The following is a 19,780-nucleotide window of genomic DNA, read 5'->3' as shown; positions in this document are numbered from 1 at the left end:
GGGGCCGGAATTAAACGGGAGTTCCGACTAGTCTCAGATGAGTTTGATGCCATTGCATTTGGGGCAGCCAGCACGTGGCCCGCGCCCCGATCCAGGACGGAGGAAGGGACCCGTGCCGGCTGAGGGAGGGAGGAGGGGGTGTGCATTTATGAAGCGCCCACTGCGTGCCAGGCACGGGGGGATGTCCGGAGGCAACGTGCGGAAGGGGAGGCGGGCGCGGCCGGTGTGGGAGGCCTGGGGGGCAGGGCGGGCCACCTTTCACCGAGGCCACAGGAAGGGCACGGTTAAGGTCAAGGCACACCCATCCCCGTCTCCCGGCTCGGATTTTTCCAGTAGCTGACAAACACCTGGTGGTTACTAGTAAGCCAGGCTCTCTCCCTCTCAGGTGCCACCTGCTGGCAGGCAGGAGGGCAGACCTCTCGGCTGGCTCGGCACATAATGCCACCATGCTACTTCCACACTTCCCTTCCCTCTCTCCCGCCGGTAGCTCGCGCGCTTGCGCAGTTGCCATCCCGGGAAAGTCCCCCGGGGTGGGGTGGTGGGGAGAGAAGACTACAACTCCCAGAGGGCAATGCAAAAGGGGAAAACCCAATCTCTCTGTTCAGAAGCTGCGGGGGTTGCGGGGGGAAGGGGAGCTGAAAGCTCGCGCATCGCGAGAACGAGACCGCAGCGGGTGGGGGTGAGGAGGAGGAAGAGGAGGAGGTGATGTCCCACAATACCAGGCGGGAGGGCGGGTAGGCGGCTTGTATCCGGGCTCAGAGGCTTGGACTCCCGGACTTCACCGCGCCGCTGCCGCCGCTCGCTGTCTCTTGGACGTGAGAGGAAGCGATGCGGAGGAGTGGAAAATGGCAGAGCTGCAGATGCTGCTAGAGGAAGAGATCCCGTCCGGCAAGAGGGCGCTGATCGAGAGTTACCAGAACCTGACCCGGGTGGCGGACTACTGTGAGAACAACTACATACAGGTGAGGCGGGGGGAGGGGAGGGTCAGGAGCGGCCCCCGCCCGGGGCCGGGCCCCCGCCCCGGGGAGAGGCACCGCCGCCCGCCCGCCGCCCCCGGCCGGGGCTCCGCCACAGGAAGTGGGCTGGGGTGGGAAGAGAAGGGGGAGAGCGAGAAAATGGGCGAGCGCCCGGAGGGGACCCGCTGCCGCCGCCTCGCCCTGCGCCCGCCCGCCGGCCGGGCTGCCCCGCTGACACCCCTGGCGCGCCCGGGCTCCCGCTGCGGCCGCTGGGGCCGCGGCGACCACCGCCACCCGCGCCCGATGAGCCTCGGCCGGAGGGAGCCGGCTACGGAGCGGGGAAACTGAGGCAGCGCGGCCAAGAGCCGGGCGGGGGGCGGGCGGGGAGCGTCTGTGTGTGTGTGATTGAGTATATATGTGTATGTGCTTGTATGTGTGTGTGTTATTGTGTGTTTGTGGTTGTGGGTATATATGTGTATGTGCTTGTGTGTGTGTGATTGTAAGTATATACGTGTGTGCTTGTAAGTGTGTGATTGTATGTATCTGAGTGATTTGGAGTGTTTGGGTGTATGATTGTGTGTATGTATATGTGAGCGCGACTCCATGTATGTGTGACCATGGGTGAGATTATGTATGTGCACTCATGTTTGTGTGACTGTTACGTGTGTGCTTGTAGGTATATGTGTGTTCTGGAGTGTGTGTGAGTGTGACTGTCGGGGAGAGAGGGTGGGGTAAGCGCGGGGGGAGGGAGGGGGGTGGATTATGTCAGCTAGCCCCAGAGGGTGTGCCTTGTATTCTATTTTATTTATTTGTCCTGAGTCACCTCGCTGGGGAGAAGGGCCCTTTGGGGGAGGGCTCTGGAGAGGAAGAAAGTGAATGGACCCCCTGACCCCCGGGCTTGGCCGCGGACTCGCGGGTTTCCAGACCGGTCCCCCCACCCCCCATCCACAGTTTCACTTCCGCTCTTGGGCTTTGGCTTCTCGTGCGGGAGGGTGATTAGAGCGATCGGGTAGAATTATTCGTCTTGAATTATTTTTAACTACTGGAGAGCTGCCTTGAGTGACCGCCCTTCTCCCTTATCCGTCAAAAATTTAAAAAAAGTTCTTAAAACTCCCGCATTTATCTATAACTTAGAACCTCTTCTTTCTGTTGGGTTCCCAGTTTTCTGACCACAGTTTTCTTTTACTTCTAATTGAGATAGATGGTTAGGATGATTAAAAATTGTTTCCAAGGCAGAAAACTACACACACATAAACATATTTGCATTCAAATGTATGTATGTGGAAATATACACAAATATATCTATCTACCCACATACCGATATTCCTACATATATTCATACGTATACCACACTTGCAGGGTGCCCCAAAAGTCAGAACTGTACTAAGACATTTGGTATAGCCTTTCTAATGATGTAAAAGTCGTGTAATATAAAATCATGAAACCTTGAGAATGTCTAGAGAATTTTTATTTCCTGAATTGAGTTTAGATGGAAATGCCTTTCTCACAACTCAGCTGTAAATGTTTAGGGTGTGGAAATAATGGACAAACTGTAATGGGCACTTAATATTGGATAGTCATGGCAGATAAGGGCTTTTGAAAGTTCTGGTTACTTCAATAATAAGGAGGCATAGAGACAATTTTTGGAAATAGCTCTTTTTTTGTAGCTATCTTGCCAATGCTTGCATTTCCTCCACTTTATTTCTCCTTAAAAGTAAAGAAAATGAATGGTTGCTTTTGTGAATATTTAGAATCTTTCTTAATTTTCATGTTCACTTCAACTACCTGCTAAGCATTGTGCTAATACCATAACTGTAGAAAAAAATGATTGACTCTTATTCTTATCCACTGATAATATAGATTTTTAAAAAAGTTAGTTTTGCAGACCAAGAAATAATTTTGTAGTTCACCAAAATGAAAGGCACATACTGAACTGAAGTTCCAAAGTCAAGCTTTGAAAATTCAGGTGAAAATTGGAAGGATCTTACAAGTCAAAACGTAAAATACCTTATCGGAATCTTCTAAAAGCCTACTTTCAACGGCTGTTGATAGATCCTTCAAAACAGGGAGGTTCCATTTGATTTTATATGTTGGGAAATACAACAGGTACTTGGTGTGGTAACATGTTTTAACCTGTCCAATTTTTTTCTTTGTCAGTGTAGTTGTTTTTTGTTTTTCTATTGCAAAACTTGGAAGCGGTTTAAACTCTACCAGGAATCTCTTCTATTAACATAAATTGCCTCATGTTACTTACTCTCCCTAGTAAAACCAGAATGCTAAGAATCCTGTTAGTGACTCTCAAAACTTTTTTCATTTTATCAGTTGAATACACAGACACACACACACACACACACACACACACACACACACACATTTTACCCTCAAACTAAAAAAGATAGGAAAATATTTTTGAAATAATGACAGGTACATATAACAATGATTGTCAGAATATATAGTCCTTTACCTTTCAAGCTTTGCTTGTGCCAGGTGCCTTGCCCTCCAAAGTAGGTAGAAAGTGAATGTGGTATTGGTGGAAGGTATCACCACTGCTGTTCTTGTCATTGCTATGGCTGCTTGAGATTCTTATTCATGTTCTTTCATGCATTTATCCTAAAGGTTGGAGAAGACTTTTTTTAAGCCTTTTTTATGACATTTCTGTGACCCATGGTACTTTCTGGTGCTAAGAAACAATACACTATATGAACAGATATCTCTGGACGGGTTAGTGATGATGTGCAGCTATATAATAATCTTTTGAAAGGAACGTTATATTTCCTGAGGTGAAGTTGAGTAGTAGCTTTATGGTTTTTTTACATGGTGACTTGAATGCAGGTTTGACCTTTTTTTACAGATTGGGTGATGTTGAACATACCAGGCATATTTAGCCTGGAGAAGAGAATTTAGGGAATTCATTATGGCCTTCAAATATTTGAAGGGCTGTCTCTTGAAAGAAAAGAATAGGTTTGGTCCGCTTGGCTCCTGAGAAGAGAATTAGAACCAATGGATGGGTGTTATTGGAAGGCAAAATGTTTTGGTAAAGTATGAGGAAGAATTTCTAACAGAGCTGTTAGAAAGTGGTATGGATTAGTGTTGTCCTGAGCTTTTCATTTCAGGTCTTAAAACAGAAGTAGAATGACAACTTGTCAAGAATTTGGGAATTAGAACAGGTCTTGCACTAGATGCTCTCTCTAAGGTCCCTGTTGACTCCCAAAATCTGATTCTAGTGCACTTCATTTAGACTTACTAGCAAATAAATGCCCATATGTTTGTGGGGCAGATTAGTTTTTAGAGATGTTTTCTAAAACTTTATGTCCTGTGAATTCATAGACTGTCATGATTGTAGGGAAAACATGGCTGCACAGTCTGAATTGTAAGAATGTATATGACTTTATAAACTCTGCAACTAAGTATCATGGAGTTTACTGTCTGCTGTCTGAGAAATGGGTGTCTGAAATCATGTTGCTGGGACAGTGGTTACTAGAAAATGAAGTTAAAGTATGTTGGAAAGTCTGTGATAGAGATGAAAAAGAATTTGACAGTATACATTTTGGCTGAATTGGTCTGATTGATCCAGTGTTCTCTTTGCTTCTTTCCCATTTCTCCCCCTCACATCCAGTCATTTACTAAGCTCCACTTATATATCATGGCTCATATCTCTGCTTTCTCTGTTTCTACCCCTCAAGTTGAGGCATTTATGACCACTTCTCTGGACTATTGTAGCCCAACAAGTCTCACTGCTTTTGCTTTCTTTCTTCCCCACTCCCTCTCTCGCACAACTTCTGGACTAATATTTCTTTGGTACAGATCTGGCCCTGGCCCTGTAACTTCCCAGTCTTATTTGACTCCCTGTTAATTATCAAGTACACTTCTAACTATGTTGAGTTCATTCAGGACCTTTCATGATATTATGTCATCTTACTTTTATAGCTTTCTTCATGTGCTGCCTTCCATTCAAACTATTGGAACAGAGTTTGTACTTGAAGCATATTAGAACTTACACAGTTTTCCTGATGGTTTCTGTGCCTTTTCTTGTGCTATTCTTAATACTTGGAATGGACCCCCCTTTCCCCTCCCCCCCGCCCTTACACAGCACTTGTTGGTCAACTTGCTAGTATCCTTACTGTTTATTATTAGTCTGTATTATGGTTTGTGTAATAAACTCCACAAATGCTTATTTAAACTTGGTATTACCTTCATTGTAGTAGTGCTATACATAAAAAAGGTGTTGAATAAGTGACTTAAGTACCACCAAAAGGTGACACCATGTTTTAGCGTGTGGAATGTTGAACTGTAGCAGTTATCATTGGACACTATTAGCATCCTAATATGAGTCCTTCACTTCTTTGGCATCTGGTTGATTTCTGGTTCACAGCTTGCATCAGAGACCTTTTATAGAAGAATTGATTAGAGGTTAATAAAATACTCAACTCCATCAATAAAGAAACAATGGGGAAAATATTTGTAAGTATTGCCCTACTTTTATTCAAAACCATGGAATAATGGCATATGCATTTCTGATCTTAAACATGGTGCACCTGAAGGACTAGATCCAAGGTTCTTAATCTGAGGTCTATGAACTTGTTTTCAAAAAACTATTTTGATGACTATATTTCTATGTAGTTAATTTCTTTGGTAATTCTTTGAATTTCGTTTTATTACATCATTCTGGGAAGAGGTCTGTCACCAGACTGCCAAAGGGGTCCATGATGCAAAAAAAAAGGGTAAGAAGCCCTGGGCTAGATATATCAGAAGGTAAAGTGCCATTTTAGGAACTTTGGAAAAGTAGAGGGAGATCCCTGAAAGGTACCTTGGGGCAAATAAAAAAGAAATCATATGTTGTATTTCAGTGTTTGGAAAGCTTTACATTAACTTTATTAGGTGATTACTGTAGGAATGACCTTTCATTTATAGAAAAGTAAACTGAGATCCAGAAGGATTATGTGAGTTTTCTTGTGCAATTTAGGGACATTTCACAGAGAAAGTTTCTGAGGTAGATTTGACCTCAAGACTAGATTCTCTGTTCTGCACAACTGGTAGTGTAAGTTATCCATTATTCTAAGATAATAGGATCTCTGAGGCCATCTACTCCAACCAGCTCATTGGACAGATGAGGAAGTGCAGGCTTGGGGGCCTAATATACTAACCCAGATTTTTTGATTCCAGAGCCACTCTTTTCTACTGTACTGTTTACCCAAAGAGGGGGAATAGACTAGCCATATAAATAAAAAAGTTTAACTCTGTTCTTGAGTGACTGATTCACAAATGAATTTCTGAATTCACCTAAAATCTTTCAGAATCTTTTCTAATTTTGAGGTCAGTGCTAAAGGTGACAGCACATCTTTTGGTGATTGTCAGACAGATTGTAAGATTGGGTAGATCATGGATCTGGTCTAATGTGGTGAATCTTATGTTTTCATAAATGGTAGTCTCCTATGCCCAGTCAAATAACTGACATTTCATTTGACAGCAGGATAGTTGAAATTTGTATTGAATCTAGAAATAAGTATCTTTTTCTTTGAACCTGAAGTGTATTTAAATTTTTTAAAGTTTTAATTATAGTTAGATTTTATTATTATTATTATTATTTTTTTTTAGCATTTTTCTGAATAATCTTGGCTCTGCTGTAGGATTTTATGTCATCCTTTTGGTGAGAATCTTTTTTAAAAATAATTACTAAGATTCTCATAATCATGAGAACATTTAAATCATATTTTCTCATGCTTTTCTCAGTTGATTTAATCTCCAGAATATGCCAAGGCTTCTTGGAGTGGAAAATGATTCTTTCATGTGTCATTTGTGCTGTGATCTGACTTTGAAGAAACCCTCCTTTATAACTTTAGTGAAATTTTAGACAATATTAGACATTTATGAGTTAAAAGTCTAAGATGTGTCCAGAAGGAAAGAACCTTACTACATGAAGAAAAAGAGAAGGAAGGGGTGTCAAGAAGAATATGCAAATATCTTCCAGTAAAGTATGTAAAATACTGCTGATGGGAGAAGTAGAGGTAAAAATAGGAACAAGTTAAACCGTAATTTAGGGGCACTTTTGAGGTTTTGGTAAAGAAAATAAACTTATTGGAATTTTTCTTTTTGCAGTGTTGGTTGGTATGCTTTGAGCAGAAAGAAAAAAATAAACCTTATTAGCACTTTGCGCCTCTCATTGCCTTGCTCTCATCAGGGACTCGTTACATTGAATGAAATAGTTTTCAGTACACTCAAGGTATATGACAGTATACAAAGGAATGTGTGGCTTCATTTGGTATAGGATACACATTGTTGTTGATCTCAGGCTACTTATAGGAAGGGTACTGATTGACCAGAAAAAATAGTAGCGAATTTTTTTTGGAGAAGGGAACTTTCTTAGAGGTTTAAACAGTACGTCTCCTGTTAATTAAGGAGACAGACTTGTCAGTACCATTGATGGTATGTTACCAAAGCCAGAGTCTTTTTAACTCTGGTTCATCCTTATGTCTTCCTAATGTAGAATAAAATAATATTAATTTTCTTTAGCAGAAATTGACTGTATACTAACAGTGATATTCATGAAGAAAATTGCCAAACAGAAGTTTGTTACATATCAAAATTGATATTGATTGGATAACCTATTGAATTTTAAGAAAGTATAATACTAAACATATTTGAACTTCAGTGAGTCCTTTATTGTGTTAATAGGCTAGTGTAGTATTTGTTTTTGAATGGGAGAGTGAAGAATTTTCCGAGCAGTAAAAAATAGGGTCATGGATTTAGAGCTGGAAGAAGCTATAGAGGTCATTTAATTAAAACCCCTCATTTTATAGATGAGAAAAGTGAGTGCAGAAGAAGTGAAGTGACTTGCTGTAGAGCAGGGACTGCAATCCAGCACTCTTTCCAGCACCCTGTTTCATTGGAACACTTTCTCTTGGGCAGCAGTGGGCCCCTTGCCTCTTAATTTGTGGAGTACCCTGGGTCCCGGAATGCCTTCATTGAATTTGATGTCCTCCTGTTGGTTTCTGCTGCTTTTGTTATCTGCCCCATGAGATCACTAAAGACATCAGACTTGTGAAGTGTCTACCTGTTTAATCTCTGGGATTACATCTAACTTTGAGTGGAAAGGGAAGATTGAGGGAGTCTGTGAGTTTCTAATGACCATGACTGCACTGCCTGGACAGAATCTATTCAAGCTCCTCACCCAAGTGAGGTGAATGAGGTCATTCATGGCCTGTGGGACAGGGAACCTCCCAAGCTTTCATTGGATGGAGGACATCAGACTCAGAATTACTAAATCATGGTGATGCTGTTAGATTTACTTTTACTCTGTCCTCATGTCTTCATTCCCTTTCAACTCCTGGAAGGACATGTTGAGGTGTTAACATATCTCTTGTTAAGTGGGTGGCAGCAGAATGTAAAAATCTAGTCTTCTCTGTTCATATGGAGTTATTTAAGTTGATTAGAGTAGACTGCAGTTAATGTACCTCCTGTCTTCTTGTCATAGGGCTAAAATACACCTCCTTTAGATGCAGGATGATTTAGTATGAAGAGCACTGGATTTGGAGTCAGAGGGTGTGGGTTCAAATCCTGCCTTTCCTACTTCCTGCCTGTGTGACTTTAGGAAAATAACTTAATGTCCCTAGGCTTTAAATTTCCTCATCTGAAAAATGAATAAATTGCATCAGATGGACTCACTAAGGTCCCTTGAGGTCCCTCCCAACCACTGACCAGGGCTTTTTAGCATTTTTTGGTGTCATGGACCCCTTTGGCAGTCTTGGGAATTTCATGGATGAGCACCTTCTCAGAAATACATAAAGTACGTAGGATTTTTATAAAGGAAACTAATTATATTGAAATGTAGTTATCAAAATAAAAAGTTCATGGACTCCAGCTTAAGAACTCCCTTCCAACTCTAAGTCTATTATTGTAATTTAGTATTTTCATAACTAAAATTTCAACTAGAGAATTTTGATATTCTGATACTGTAATGAGAGAAGTAGTCAGGAATTAGGAAAAACCTCTGGATTTTCAATGTAAATTAATAAAAAAAGAGGGTTTGATATGCGGAATTTCATTTGTCTTTTTGTCATTCTTCTATTGAAGTATTTTGGTATACTGTTTGCAAAACCCAAACTGTTTCTTTCTAGGTGATAAGTATGATCTAAACGTGATAAGGCTGAAAAACTGTTAAGATTTTTTTCTAGGAGACGGACATCATCTAGTAATTAAAATCATTCCAAATATTAAATTGGTGATGCAGTGTCTTGAAATACTTAAAAATGATAATCTTTAGTTTTTGACTGGAGTCAATTTTTGATCATGAATAAATTTTTTAAAAGTTTTCCATCAAAGTATCAGAGTTCTGAAAATATACATATGATAGTGAGATTGTTTTTAAGAAAACTTTTAAGTGGCCTATTATGATGAAATTGTACTTACCTCACCATTAACTGGCTTCTATAAAAGGGCAAGAGTTAAGCATTTTTTGAGAACTCTTATTTACAACATAAGAGGAAATTAGAGGGTTCCTCTTTTATTACAGAAAATGTATGTTTTTCATAGACAAAACTACTTGGTTCTGCTGTTAACTGTTAGAACTTATTGAAACTATGCTCACAGAAACTCATCAGTATTATATGTTGTTGGTATTGAGTAGATCTAATCTCCAACTTTCAATTCTATAATGTATTCTAAAAATATATGCTGCTTTTATTTGCATTTATCTCCCCCCCACTTGTCCTCTAGTAATTTGTTGCCAATCTCATTTTTCTAAAAAGTAAATTCCAAGTTACTTTAATTATGAATTTAATTTAAAGTAGGTTATCAGGAAGCAATTTAAATAGAATTTGTCGGTTTTTCTTTATTTTTTCTTAAAAGATCAGGGCATTTGAAGACATCCAAAATTTATAGCTCCAAAAAAAAAACCAAACAAACAAACCAAAACCAGTTAATCTTGTGAGGCTACATTGGCATGAGATAGAATGTGTTGAAGCACATAAGAAGTTTTTTTTAGATTTGTTTTCTTTTTTTAATCCTTGAACTAGTATTTTTAGTATGGATTATTGACCTGGTAGATTTAACGGCTTTGATTTGTGGTAATGGGTGCCTGTATTTTAAATAACATTGCTGAGTATGTGTTAGTGTACAGCAGAGTATATTGAGCGTAAGCCTGAAGTCCTTTGGGTAATTCTTGTTAAAACTTGAAAACTGCATGTATAGGAATTCTCTTAAGCACTACTGTATGGTAATTGTTTTGGTTGGTGAATTGGCTCATATGATTGGCTTTGCATGTATATTACTTAGGACACTAACTTTTTACCAAATGATAGTTTTGGTTTGTGAATGGTAAGTTTTTTTGAGTAAGAATCTTATTAGTGTTAATATGGAAACCATTAAGCAAATATGTTCATATATTTGTTTCCTCCTCCCAGTTTAATCTACTAAAAGATTTTAGTAATTCATTGACTGTACTTAGAATCTTCTACTGATTATATGGTAGAGTAGATCCCAAATTAGGGAGGGGAGGAAAGACGAAGAAGGCGAATTCCCATGAGACCCACAGCTTCTTTTTCCAGCAAGTGTCTTTAATCATGTGACAAATTTTTTCCTTTTTTAGAGAAATCAAAAGAAGTGATGGCAGGGATCTCCTTCCAAAAGCTCTTCTTTGTCATTTTTAGTCCGTATTTTCTTTTTAGTCTTCTACCCTGCCCCTCATATGTTCTTTCTGTCGACAGTAGAATCAGATTAATTTTTATTAAGGATGAATCTGGTTAGCTTCTTGCTACTAAGTTAGTTGTAGGTTGAAAAACCTTTTACGTTCTGCTATGCCATTAAACTGCAGAATTAATAATTAGTTTTAATTGCTGAGTAGTGGAGGAAACTGTCAATGGTGATCTTGAAAGTCTTGCTTTGTTCATATTTGCATAAAAAAAGAACCCTTGCTTCAACATTGCAGTTCTTTTAGAGAAAGATTTTTTTATTCTGTTCACTGCCTCATAATTCATTTTTGCAAGTTCCTTGACAAAATTGTCTGGGACGCAAGTGTGAACCACAAATCTAGAAGAGACATTTTGCTATGAGAATACATACATAGATTTCTTTCTAAGGGTGCTCTTGTATTGTAATAGATTGAATATAATACTGGAGAGTTAGTCATTCAGGATCCTCTTCCCTGAAGCTTCTTGCTATTGCAATAGTCTGTGGCTCTCAGTTCTTTAAATTATCATGAGTACTACAGATATCTGTTAAATTTAAATAGTTAAGCAGTAAAAAAGAACTATGGCAAATAAGAAATGTAAATGAGTACTGCCATCTAGGAATTTACAGTCTGGATCAGGAATTACAACCTACTTGTGTAATTGTATAAGTTACTGAAATTTAGAATCATAGATTCAGAAATTTAGAGCTGGAAGGGAACTTGGAGGTCACTTAAGTCCAACTCTCTCATTTTATAGATGAGGAAATTTGTTGCTGGAGAGGTTAAGTAACGTGTTCAAGGCTACAAAGTTGTTAGGTAGGTGGAAGGGCTAGGCTTCCAAATCAGATACTCGGGTTCCAAACTCAGCACTTGGAAACTCAGATAGGGAAATGGAACACTTTGGAGGAAATGTAGGTAGGAGGAAGACTAAAATACTGATGTGGATACAAACAGTGCCCTAAGAGTTAAAAATAATATTAAGGATTGACTTTGTGAAGCACCTGGTTTATTTTCTAACTTGAAGGCACCCTAAAGTCTCCCCTTACCACAAACCCTCCCCTTATCCTGGACCGTAAAATTCCTTGTCTTCTCTCCTCCCCCATCCTGGGGAATGAGATTTCTTTGTCTCCCTTATCTTGTGTCATTCAGTCCTCCTCCTGTGTCTTTATCGTGCAAGACTTCTTTATCTTGCAAGACTTACCTCTCCAACCCTCATAAAGAAACTCTAAAGTCATCCTATATAAGTTTGATCCTTTTCCTATATCACTACTTTTTGTTTAGCCCCTTGCTCGATCTCGGGCCTGCTGCTTTTGCATCAATAAAGCTCCCTTTGGCTAATGAAAAGGTCTAAGTGAATTCTTTAAATTTGAATCAGCTCTCCCATCTCTCTCCTCAACAGTATTTATGTTCAAGGGATTCGCTGTTGCTGAAGAAAAAGAAATAATTCACAAGGTATTTCTTTTAAGTTCTGTTAGAGTGGAATCAAGCTTTCTTTAGAAGTAGGGAAAACATCATGTAATGATTACATGTTGTGTGTGTTTGTCCTTCATTCTTGAAGAGGATCATGACATCAGGGAATGATGACATAACTGATTTGAATGAGGAAGAGCTGTGCAAGGTCACCAGTCTTACTTTCTCTGCCTGAGCCATCTGGGTGTAGGGGCCTGATATTCATTATTACGACTTGAGATGACCCAGGATGCATTGGGAGACCCTGACCCTTTTAGGCAAATAAATACTTTACATTCAGGGAGACACCTTATGTCAACTGTTTAACTTGGAAATCTTGATTCTAAACATGTCACTCTCCCATTTAATCAACTCTGGTGGCTACCTATTGCCTCTAGGATCAACCATAAAAAGCTGTTTGGTTTTTAAAATCCTCCATAACCTAGCTTCCCTTTCTTACCTTTCAGTCTTCCTTCACCTTAAATTCCCTGTGTATTCTGCAGCCCGGTGATACTGGTCTCCTTGCTGTTCATTGCCCATCATACTCATCTCCAGACTGAGAGTATTCCCTGGGTCTCCTCCAGTAGTGAAAACTTTCTCTCTACTGGCTTTCCTCACTTTCCTCAAGTCTTAGCTAAAGCTCCATCTTCTACTAGAAGCCTTTCCTGACCCTGCCATAGTGGTAAAAGCTTTCCTCTGTCCCTTATCTCCAACTTATTCTGTCAATATCTGATTTGGCTACAGTTGTTTGCAAGTTGTCTCTCTCCCATTAGACTGTAAGCTCCTTGAGGGCAGATTCTATTTTTTACCTTTCTAGCCCTAGTTCTCTGGAAAATGCCTGGTACAGAGTGTTGCTGGTTGACTGATACACTATAAACACTTTTTTGAACTGAAGCCTTAAAAATAAGATCTTTTAATAGGTACTTTTGTAGCACCAATGCTATATTAACAGCAGGCAGCTATGCATATGCAGGCTTCTGAATCACAAAATATTATACTCACCACATGGAAGACAGAACCAAAACATTTTTTTAAATACCAGAAAGCCAAGTCCATCGTAGCAACAAAGAAATCTACAAAAATGGCAATGTAGGGGGCACCATTAACCCCAAGCCTTTCCCCTGCTAGGGCCCCTCACAGCTCTGGCCTGCTTCCTCTCAGCTCTGCTTCACTTTCCTGCTCTTTCCCCTTAGGCAAGTTCCTCCCACCGTAGACTCATGTGACTCGGTCTTCCTTGTGACTCAAGCAGGTCACATGGGCCTCTTAATGGTTGGGAAAGATCTTTCCATTATACAAAAATACATTAACAATACAGTACTTAATAATATAAGCAAATGGAAGTTAAGTAGTTGGCATATTTGAAAATGTCACCTCTACAGTCCTTTATTTTTTAATAACTCATAAGGCCAAATGAGTCTATTGATTTTTTACTTTGTAAGGTGATAAATTCCAGAAGGAATTTCCCAGTTTTGATCTATTTCTCATTTGTTGCTGTTCTTTTTCCTCATTTGCTAGAATGGGCGAAGATTTATTGTGAAAGATTAGGAGGAAAATAATTTGCAGCAAAAGTAAATGACTACTCTGAGGGGAGGCTAGGGTTTGAGGAGTATGGATGAATTTACTTGCATTGAAATTGTGTGGGAATTGAACAGTGTAAGGTTTTGGAAGATAAGGTGTGAGAAGTGGCCACTGGAGGACCAGGTGAAAGTCCCTAGATTTTGCTCTAGATTGTGGGGACTGTAAATGGTTAATAGTCTAGTTTGGGGAGACAAGATGTAAACACAGTAAATGGTAAAGAGCAAAATCATTAAGGAAGAATTCAACAACAGTGATGGCACACAGGTTACACCATGGCAGTCCATGTTTAAAAACTTGGTGAACTTGGTTACTTTAAAAAAAAAATTGATAATTCTCTTTCTATGTTTAGTTTCTTTTGTAATCTTATATATTTTGTTTTTATTCATTTGAAAGTACTATTCTGAGAAGGCATTCATAGGCCTTATCAGACTGTCAGCAGGGAGTCCATGAAACAAAAAAAGAGAAGAATACTTCCTTTAGTCACTCCCCATTTTCTCTAGGATAATAGCCACTTTTAGCTTGGCTTTTAAGTCACCTCATAATTTTGACTGCAACCTACCTTTCTAGTCTTATTTCATATTATTCCCCTTCAATCACTTACTTACATGTTCCAGCAAAACTGGGCTACTAGTTGTTTTCCAAACTTGAGATTTCATCATCAGTTTTTGTGTATTGTAGTGAATAGCCTGGCTATAATGCATTTCCTTTCCATATCTGTATATTAGAATAGTTATCTTCCTTTGGAGGAAGCTCAGTTCAGGTACCAACAACTTTGTGAAGTCTTTCCTGATACTTTGTCATTCTTTTCTATTTGGCCCAAAGGAATTTGTAAGCCCCTTCAGGGCAAGGAGTATTTTTGTGCTTTAACATATACAGTGCTTTTGCCTGGCACGTTGTAGGTGTTTAATAAATATTTTTTAGAGTTTCAGAATATTTTTTGAATTTTAGGATTTGAATTCTGTCTTGAAGGATGGAGATCTAGTTAGATGGAAAGTAGGAGTTGGTCAGTATTTCAAGCAGATGGAACCAAAAGCTTGGGTAAAAGGTGGTGTGTGTCTGTGTGTATCTGTCTGTGTGTATGTTGCACTGAATGCATCAGTCAGTTTGGCCACAGCAGAGACTTTATAGTGGAGAGTAGCAGAAGACAAATCAGGCGAGCTGTAGCATATATAGTTCTTGAGGGGAGCAAGGTGACATGGAAAAAATAATTTGAGGCAGGTTATTTTGAGAGTCATGTGTTGGGTGATTTAGAGTTCAGTTTAACTTGGAGACAAAGAAGATCAGTTAGATTGAATCTAGGATGTTGTAAGGACCTCAGTTGTGGTTCTGGGAAGTGGGACTGGAAAAAAATGAAATAGATGTGAAGTTGCAAAGGAAAAACAATTAGAACTTTGTGAATATGTTGGGTTCATGGAAAATAAAAAGGGACAAATTAGAGACAAACAGAAGAATTTGTTCCATTAATTTCTGATCCTTTCCTTCTCTACTAGGCTAATTCCCTCTCTTCTACCCTAAAAAAGCCCTCCCTTGACCCTCTTAACACTTCAAGCTATTGCCCTATTGCTTTCCTGCATCATGGAAATCTTAGAAAGTATAGTCTATAGCCCTGGTGTGAAACTCAAGTCCAAAGGCATCCCTGTGAGTCTCATGTTGACTTAGAAAACCGCAAGTTAACATCATCTATATTTTATTCTATTCATATTTATTTTGTTAAATATTTCCCAATTACATTTTAATCTGATTTGAGTCACACCCAGAAATTTTGCTGACTTCCAGTTTGATACCTTTGGTCTATACCTGGGGTCCCACCATCTATTTTTGTAGGTTGCCTGGAACTAAGAAATGATTTTTACATTTGTAAGCAAAGTTGTGATGTATTCATAAAAAAATCTTCTTAGCTGAGAAGGTGCGAGTGAGGGTTCGGCCCTCAACTGTAATTTGCTCCCACCCCTCAAATACATGATTTGCTCCCTAACCCCTGTAATCTTGCTTCTTCCACTATCATGAGTGACATCCCCAGTGAGCTTCTCATTGCTAAGTCAACCTCACTTCTTTCTTTCCTTATTCTCTTCCAACCTTTCTGCAGCATTTGATATAATGGACCACTTCTTGTAGAATCTAACTTCTCCCTTGGCCTTTGTAACATTTATTTTGTGGTTCTCCTATTTCGGTAACTACTACTTCTTTGTTTTTGTTAGCTTCTCATTCTCCTCTCAGCTCTAAAATGTAGGGTGTTTCCAAAGATTCTGTCTCAGGCTTTTTTTTTTGTTCTTAAAATTTTACTTATATTGATAACATTTTAAAAATTATACACATTTCTGAATATATTTCTTTTCTCTCCCTTATCCAGCAAAATGAACTAGTACATCTGCCTCAGACTTTAACTTCCTTCTCTATAATGTCCCCTTTGGTAATTTAATTTACTCATTTATTAGCATTATGTAGGTGATTCCCAAATCAGTATCTTTATGTCTCTCCTCACCCCAGAACTTTAGTCTGTTATTTCAAGTATCTGTTGGCTATTTCTACTTGGGCATTCATCATAGTGTTTAAAACTCAATTAATCATCTCTCATTTTCCCCACTAGCCCTTCTCCTCCTTTCTCTTTTTTGTTTATGCTTTCATCATCTTTCTTTGTCATCTCTGCTTAATCTTAAAGCTGTGGTTAACTCTTCCATTTCCCTCACCCCATACAGCCAATCAGTTGCCAAGTTCTGTTGATTCTAGCAGTATCTCAGCTGACGCTCTTCTTTTCAGCTATTTTAACTATCATAGAGAAGATCTTAGGTTTTTCTAGACAACTGTAATATTCTCCTAATTGGCATTGCTGTTCCAGTTGAGAAATGTGTCATTCTCCTCTTTCAAAACAGAAAATGTTTCTCCCCTATTTCCTGCTGAGTAAAGTAAAAAGCTCCAGTCATCTTTGTATTTGAATCTTGGCTCCAACTTAACTTTCTAATTTTATCTCAGACTATTCCTCATCATTTATACTACATGTCATTCCTCTCTCATCTCAACTCTTGTTTGCACTGACCCTCCCACCCCATGGCCAAAATGGACTCTTCCCCTCCTGTGCATTTCTGTGTAATGTCCCTCTTTTCTTCAAGGCCCAACTTCAATGCCTTCTCCTCTTTCATGAAGCTGTGTCTGCCATTTTTCACCTATGATCTTTAATAACATTTTTTATAGCATTCTGCTCTTGTACCTCTTGTACTTATCTGACTCTCTCTTATATCATAGTTCTCTGTTAATTTGTCTGCCCACCCTCTCACTTCCATTAGATGCTTAAGGGAGAGCAAGGCCTGTTTGTTGGTTGGATTGGTCTTTGTGGCCTCAAAGACAGAGAAGGGGGGAATAAACCTTTTTTACTTGCTCTTATTCCATACTTCTGTAGACTTGTCCCTGAAGAAGGTAGTTTAGAATCACAGAAATTAGTCTATGACTCTTCTCCCTTCTAGTTCTGAATTCAGAGTTGGCTACTAACAGTTTTTTGGCTTTTACTCCTCCAGCAATCATTGATTGGCAGAGAAGTAGGTTGGAGACTGGGACTCAGTCTTGAGTGGTAAGCTGCCTGTAGTTGTTCACCAGTGGTACACTTAGATTCCTGAAATACTCCTGATGTTTTGTCTAAATTTTAAATGGTTTGACACCTTTAAAAACACTGTCTTCTAACAGGTACAGTTTGGATCTAGGCTGAAAATGTTTTTCCTTTGTGACAGGGGTTTGGTTTAAGAGGGATTGTTTCCAAGGCAGGTTTGGTGTTAAAAATCAAACACTGATTTTTGTCAAAAATGGATGGAGAAGACTGTTTAGATTTTTGTCACCCAGGAGGGAGTTTCAGTAGCAAGATAGGGTTTTTTTTTTAGGATTTTTGCTTAGATATATGTCAAATGTGATTTGTGTATTTTGCATGAAAGTACTAATCTTTATATTAATCTTTTAGGTTCTTTGGGCAAGTGAATGAGTATGTTCTTTGTTCTAATTTTTTTTTTTTTAATAGTGTGGTTCACAACACTGTAGTGGAATTTGGGAGAGGAGGAGTTTTTCAGGGGACCTTCTTGATTTCCAAAGGTTAGGAAGTGGATATCCAAGGCCTTTATAGAAGTAGTATTTTCTTGGTGATGATCATAAAGCAAAATCCTGGTTGCACATTCTTTGTATCCTGATTCTAAATATGCTATTATATTCAGCTCTTTATGTATTTTAACTTTATCAGCAAAAACAATCAGAGATTGCCAGAAATGAAGCTGGAATCTTTGGCAGGGTTTCATGAAATAAATGGAGAAGCAAAAAGTAAAAACTACCAGATATCCTTTCCACATTACCATTTCCTATGTTCTTTTTTCTTTATCTCACTAGTTAGGCAGTTTTACTTGATATGGATAGCTATTTATCCTTCTTCTTTATCCGTAATTCATGCTGTAGACCTCTGCGGTAGGAATTTAGCTATGCTTATGTAACTCCTTAATCCTTTCTTCACTCGCCTCCTAGAGTATTACTCTCTTTTTGAAACTTCTGTCAGAGGTTTCTTTTTGGGGGGTGGGGGATGGTGGTAGAGGTGGGCCAGGGGCTAGAAGAGTGATGGTGAGAGGATTAAGAAAAGAATAAATGGGAGGAAAATATCAATATAATATGTAAATTTCTATTTTGTTTAAATTATACCATTAACAAAAATAAACCAAATTTGGAGTAATATCTTATGTAGAAACCATGACATTTAATAAAGTAGAACAGAGTGAATTAACAAACAATTTCTTTTGTCTTTTAGGTGTTTCAGAAGTTTTCCTACTTCTCTCTTTTTCTGTCTGGGAGCTACTTTTCTTTTGACATTATTTGTTATTTCCAGCCTTTCCTGAAACTACCAGAAGACAACTAACTGCTGATTTTCTTCCTTGCATATGTTTGCTGAAGATTTTTGGTAGATACTGCTTATTATTTTATGGAAAGTTCCATTTATTCCTATGCTCGCCAGTGTTTTCAGTAGAAATGGGTGTTGTATTTTGTGAAAAGCCTTTTCTGCAATCTGCTGTGATAATCATGTGGTTTCTATTAGTTTTGTTGTTGATATGATCAGTGATGCTAATAGTTTTCCTAATTTTGAACCAGTCCTGCATTCCTTGTATAAATTCTACCTGATCATAGTGTGTCATTCTTGTGATAAGTTGCTGTATTCTTTTTGCTAAAATCTTATTTAAAATTTTTGCATCTATATTCATTAGAGAAATTGGTGTATAATTTTCTTTCTGTTTTGGCTCTTCCTGGTTTAGGTATCAAAACCATATTTGTATCATAAAAAGAATTTGGGAGGACTCCTTTCCCAGTTTTTCCCGAATAGTCTATATCGTATTGGAATTAACTGTTATTTAAATGTTTGATAGAATTCACTTGTAAATCCATCCTGCCCTGTAGATTTTTTCCTAGAGAGTTCGTTGGTGACTTGTTCAATTTCTTTTTCTGAGATAGGGTTAAGTATTCAACTTGCTCTTATGTTAATCTGGGCAATTTATATTTTTTAAAATAGTCATCCATCTCATTTAGATTGTTGAATTTATGGGTGTGAAGTTCGGCAAAGTAATTTCTAATTATTGTTTTAATTTCCTCATTGGAGGTGATTTTACCTTTTTCATTTTTGATGTTGGTGATTTGGTTTTCTTTTTAATCAAATTGACCAAAAGTTTATCAATTTTATTGGTTTTTTCATAAAACCAACTCTTAGTTTTATTTATTAGTTCAATGGTTTTCTTAATTTCAATTTTATTAATTTCTCCTTTGGTTTTCAGTATTTCTAATTTGGTATTTACTTGGGGATTTTCAGTTTGTTCCTTTTTGAGCTTTTTCAGCTGCATGCCCAATTCATTGATCTCCTCTTTCTCTATTTTATTCATGTAGGCATTCAAAGACATAAAGCTTCCTCCGAGAGCTGCTTTTGCAGTATTCTATTAGATTTGGTAGGTTGTGCTGATTTTTTTCATAAGAAGTCTTATGTGAGCATTGAACTGAAAACACTTTCCATTAATGATTTAAATAATTAAATAGCCTAATAATAACATCTCATTTGATCCTTACAAAACCTCATATGTATGTGCTATAGTTGTATCTTTATGTTACAGATAAGGAAACTGAGGCACAGAAA

At 38.6% G+C, this 19,780-nt stretch overlaps 1 protein-coding gene and 1 long non-coding RNA gene across 12 annotated transcripts in view; both read left to right on the top strand.

Annotated features, from left to right (window-relative positions):
* The first annotated feature begins 212 nt into the window (after positions 1 to 212).
* The window catches only part of ABI1 (abl interactor 1), a 106,816-nt gene continuing 87,248 nt past the window's right edge, over positions 213 to 19,780 (top strand). For 8 of the 11 annotated variants that reach the window (XM_072651782.1, XM_072651780.1, XM_072651777.1 and 5 more), the window contains exon 1: positions 630 to 962. In XM_072651782.1, coding sequence (XP_072507883.1) covers positions 846 to 962 — 117 coding nt within the window. In that variant the 5' untranslated portion in view covers positions 630 to 845. Of the gene's footprint in view, positions 963 to 19,780 lie in introns of all 11 variants that reach the window. The other 3 variants (XM_072651781.1, XM_072651776.1, XM_072651774.1) reach the window with 1 other exon arrangement.
* LOC140532832 (uncharacterized) overlaps positions 1,720 to 19,780 on the top strand; it is a 35,904-nt gene continuing 17,843 nt past the window's right edge. The window contains exon 1 of the long non-coding RNA XR_011976693.1: positions 1,720 to 19,595. This is a non-coding gene — a long non-coding RNA (uncharacterized lncRNA). The remainder of the gene's footprint in view (positions 19,596 to 19,780) is intronic.

The sequence above is a fragment of the Notamacropus eugenii genome, chromosome 3, assembly GCF_028372415.1.
Source record: "Notamacropus eugenii isolate mMacEug1 chromosome 3, mMacEug1.pri_v2, whole genome shotgun sequence".
Classification (NCBI taxonomy): Eukaryota; Metazoa; Chordata; class Mammalia; order Diprotodontia; family Macropodidae; genus Notamacropus; species Notamacropus eugenii.
The sequence above is the reverse complement of the archived record's forward strand: the minus strand, read 5'-3'. Positions and strand labels throughout refer to the sequence as shown.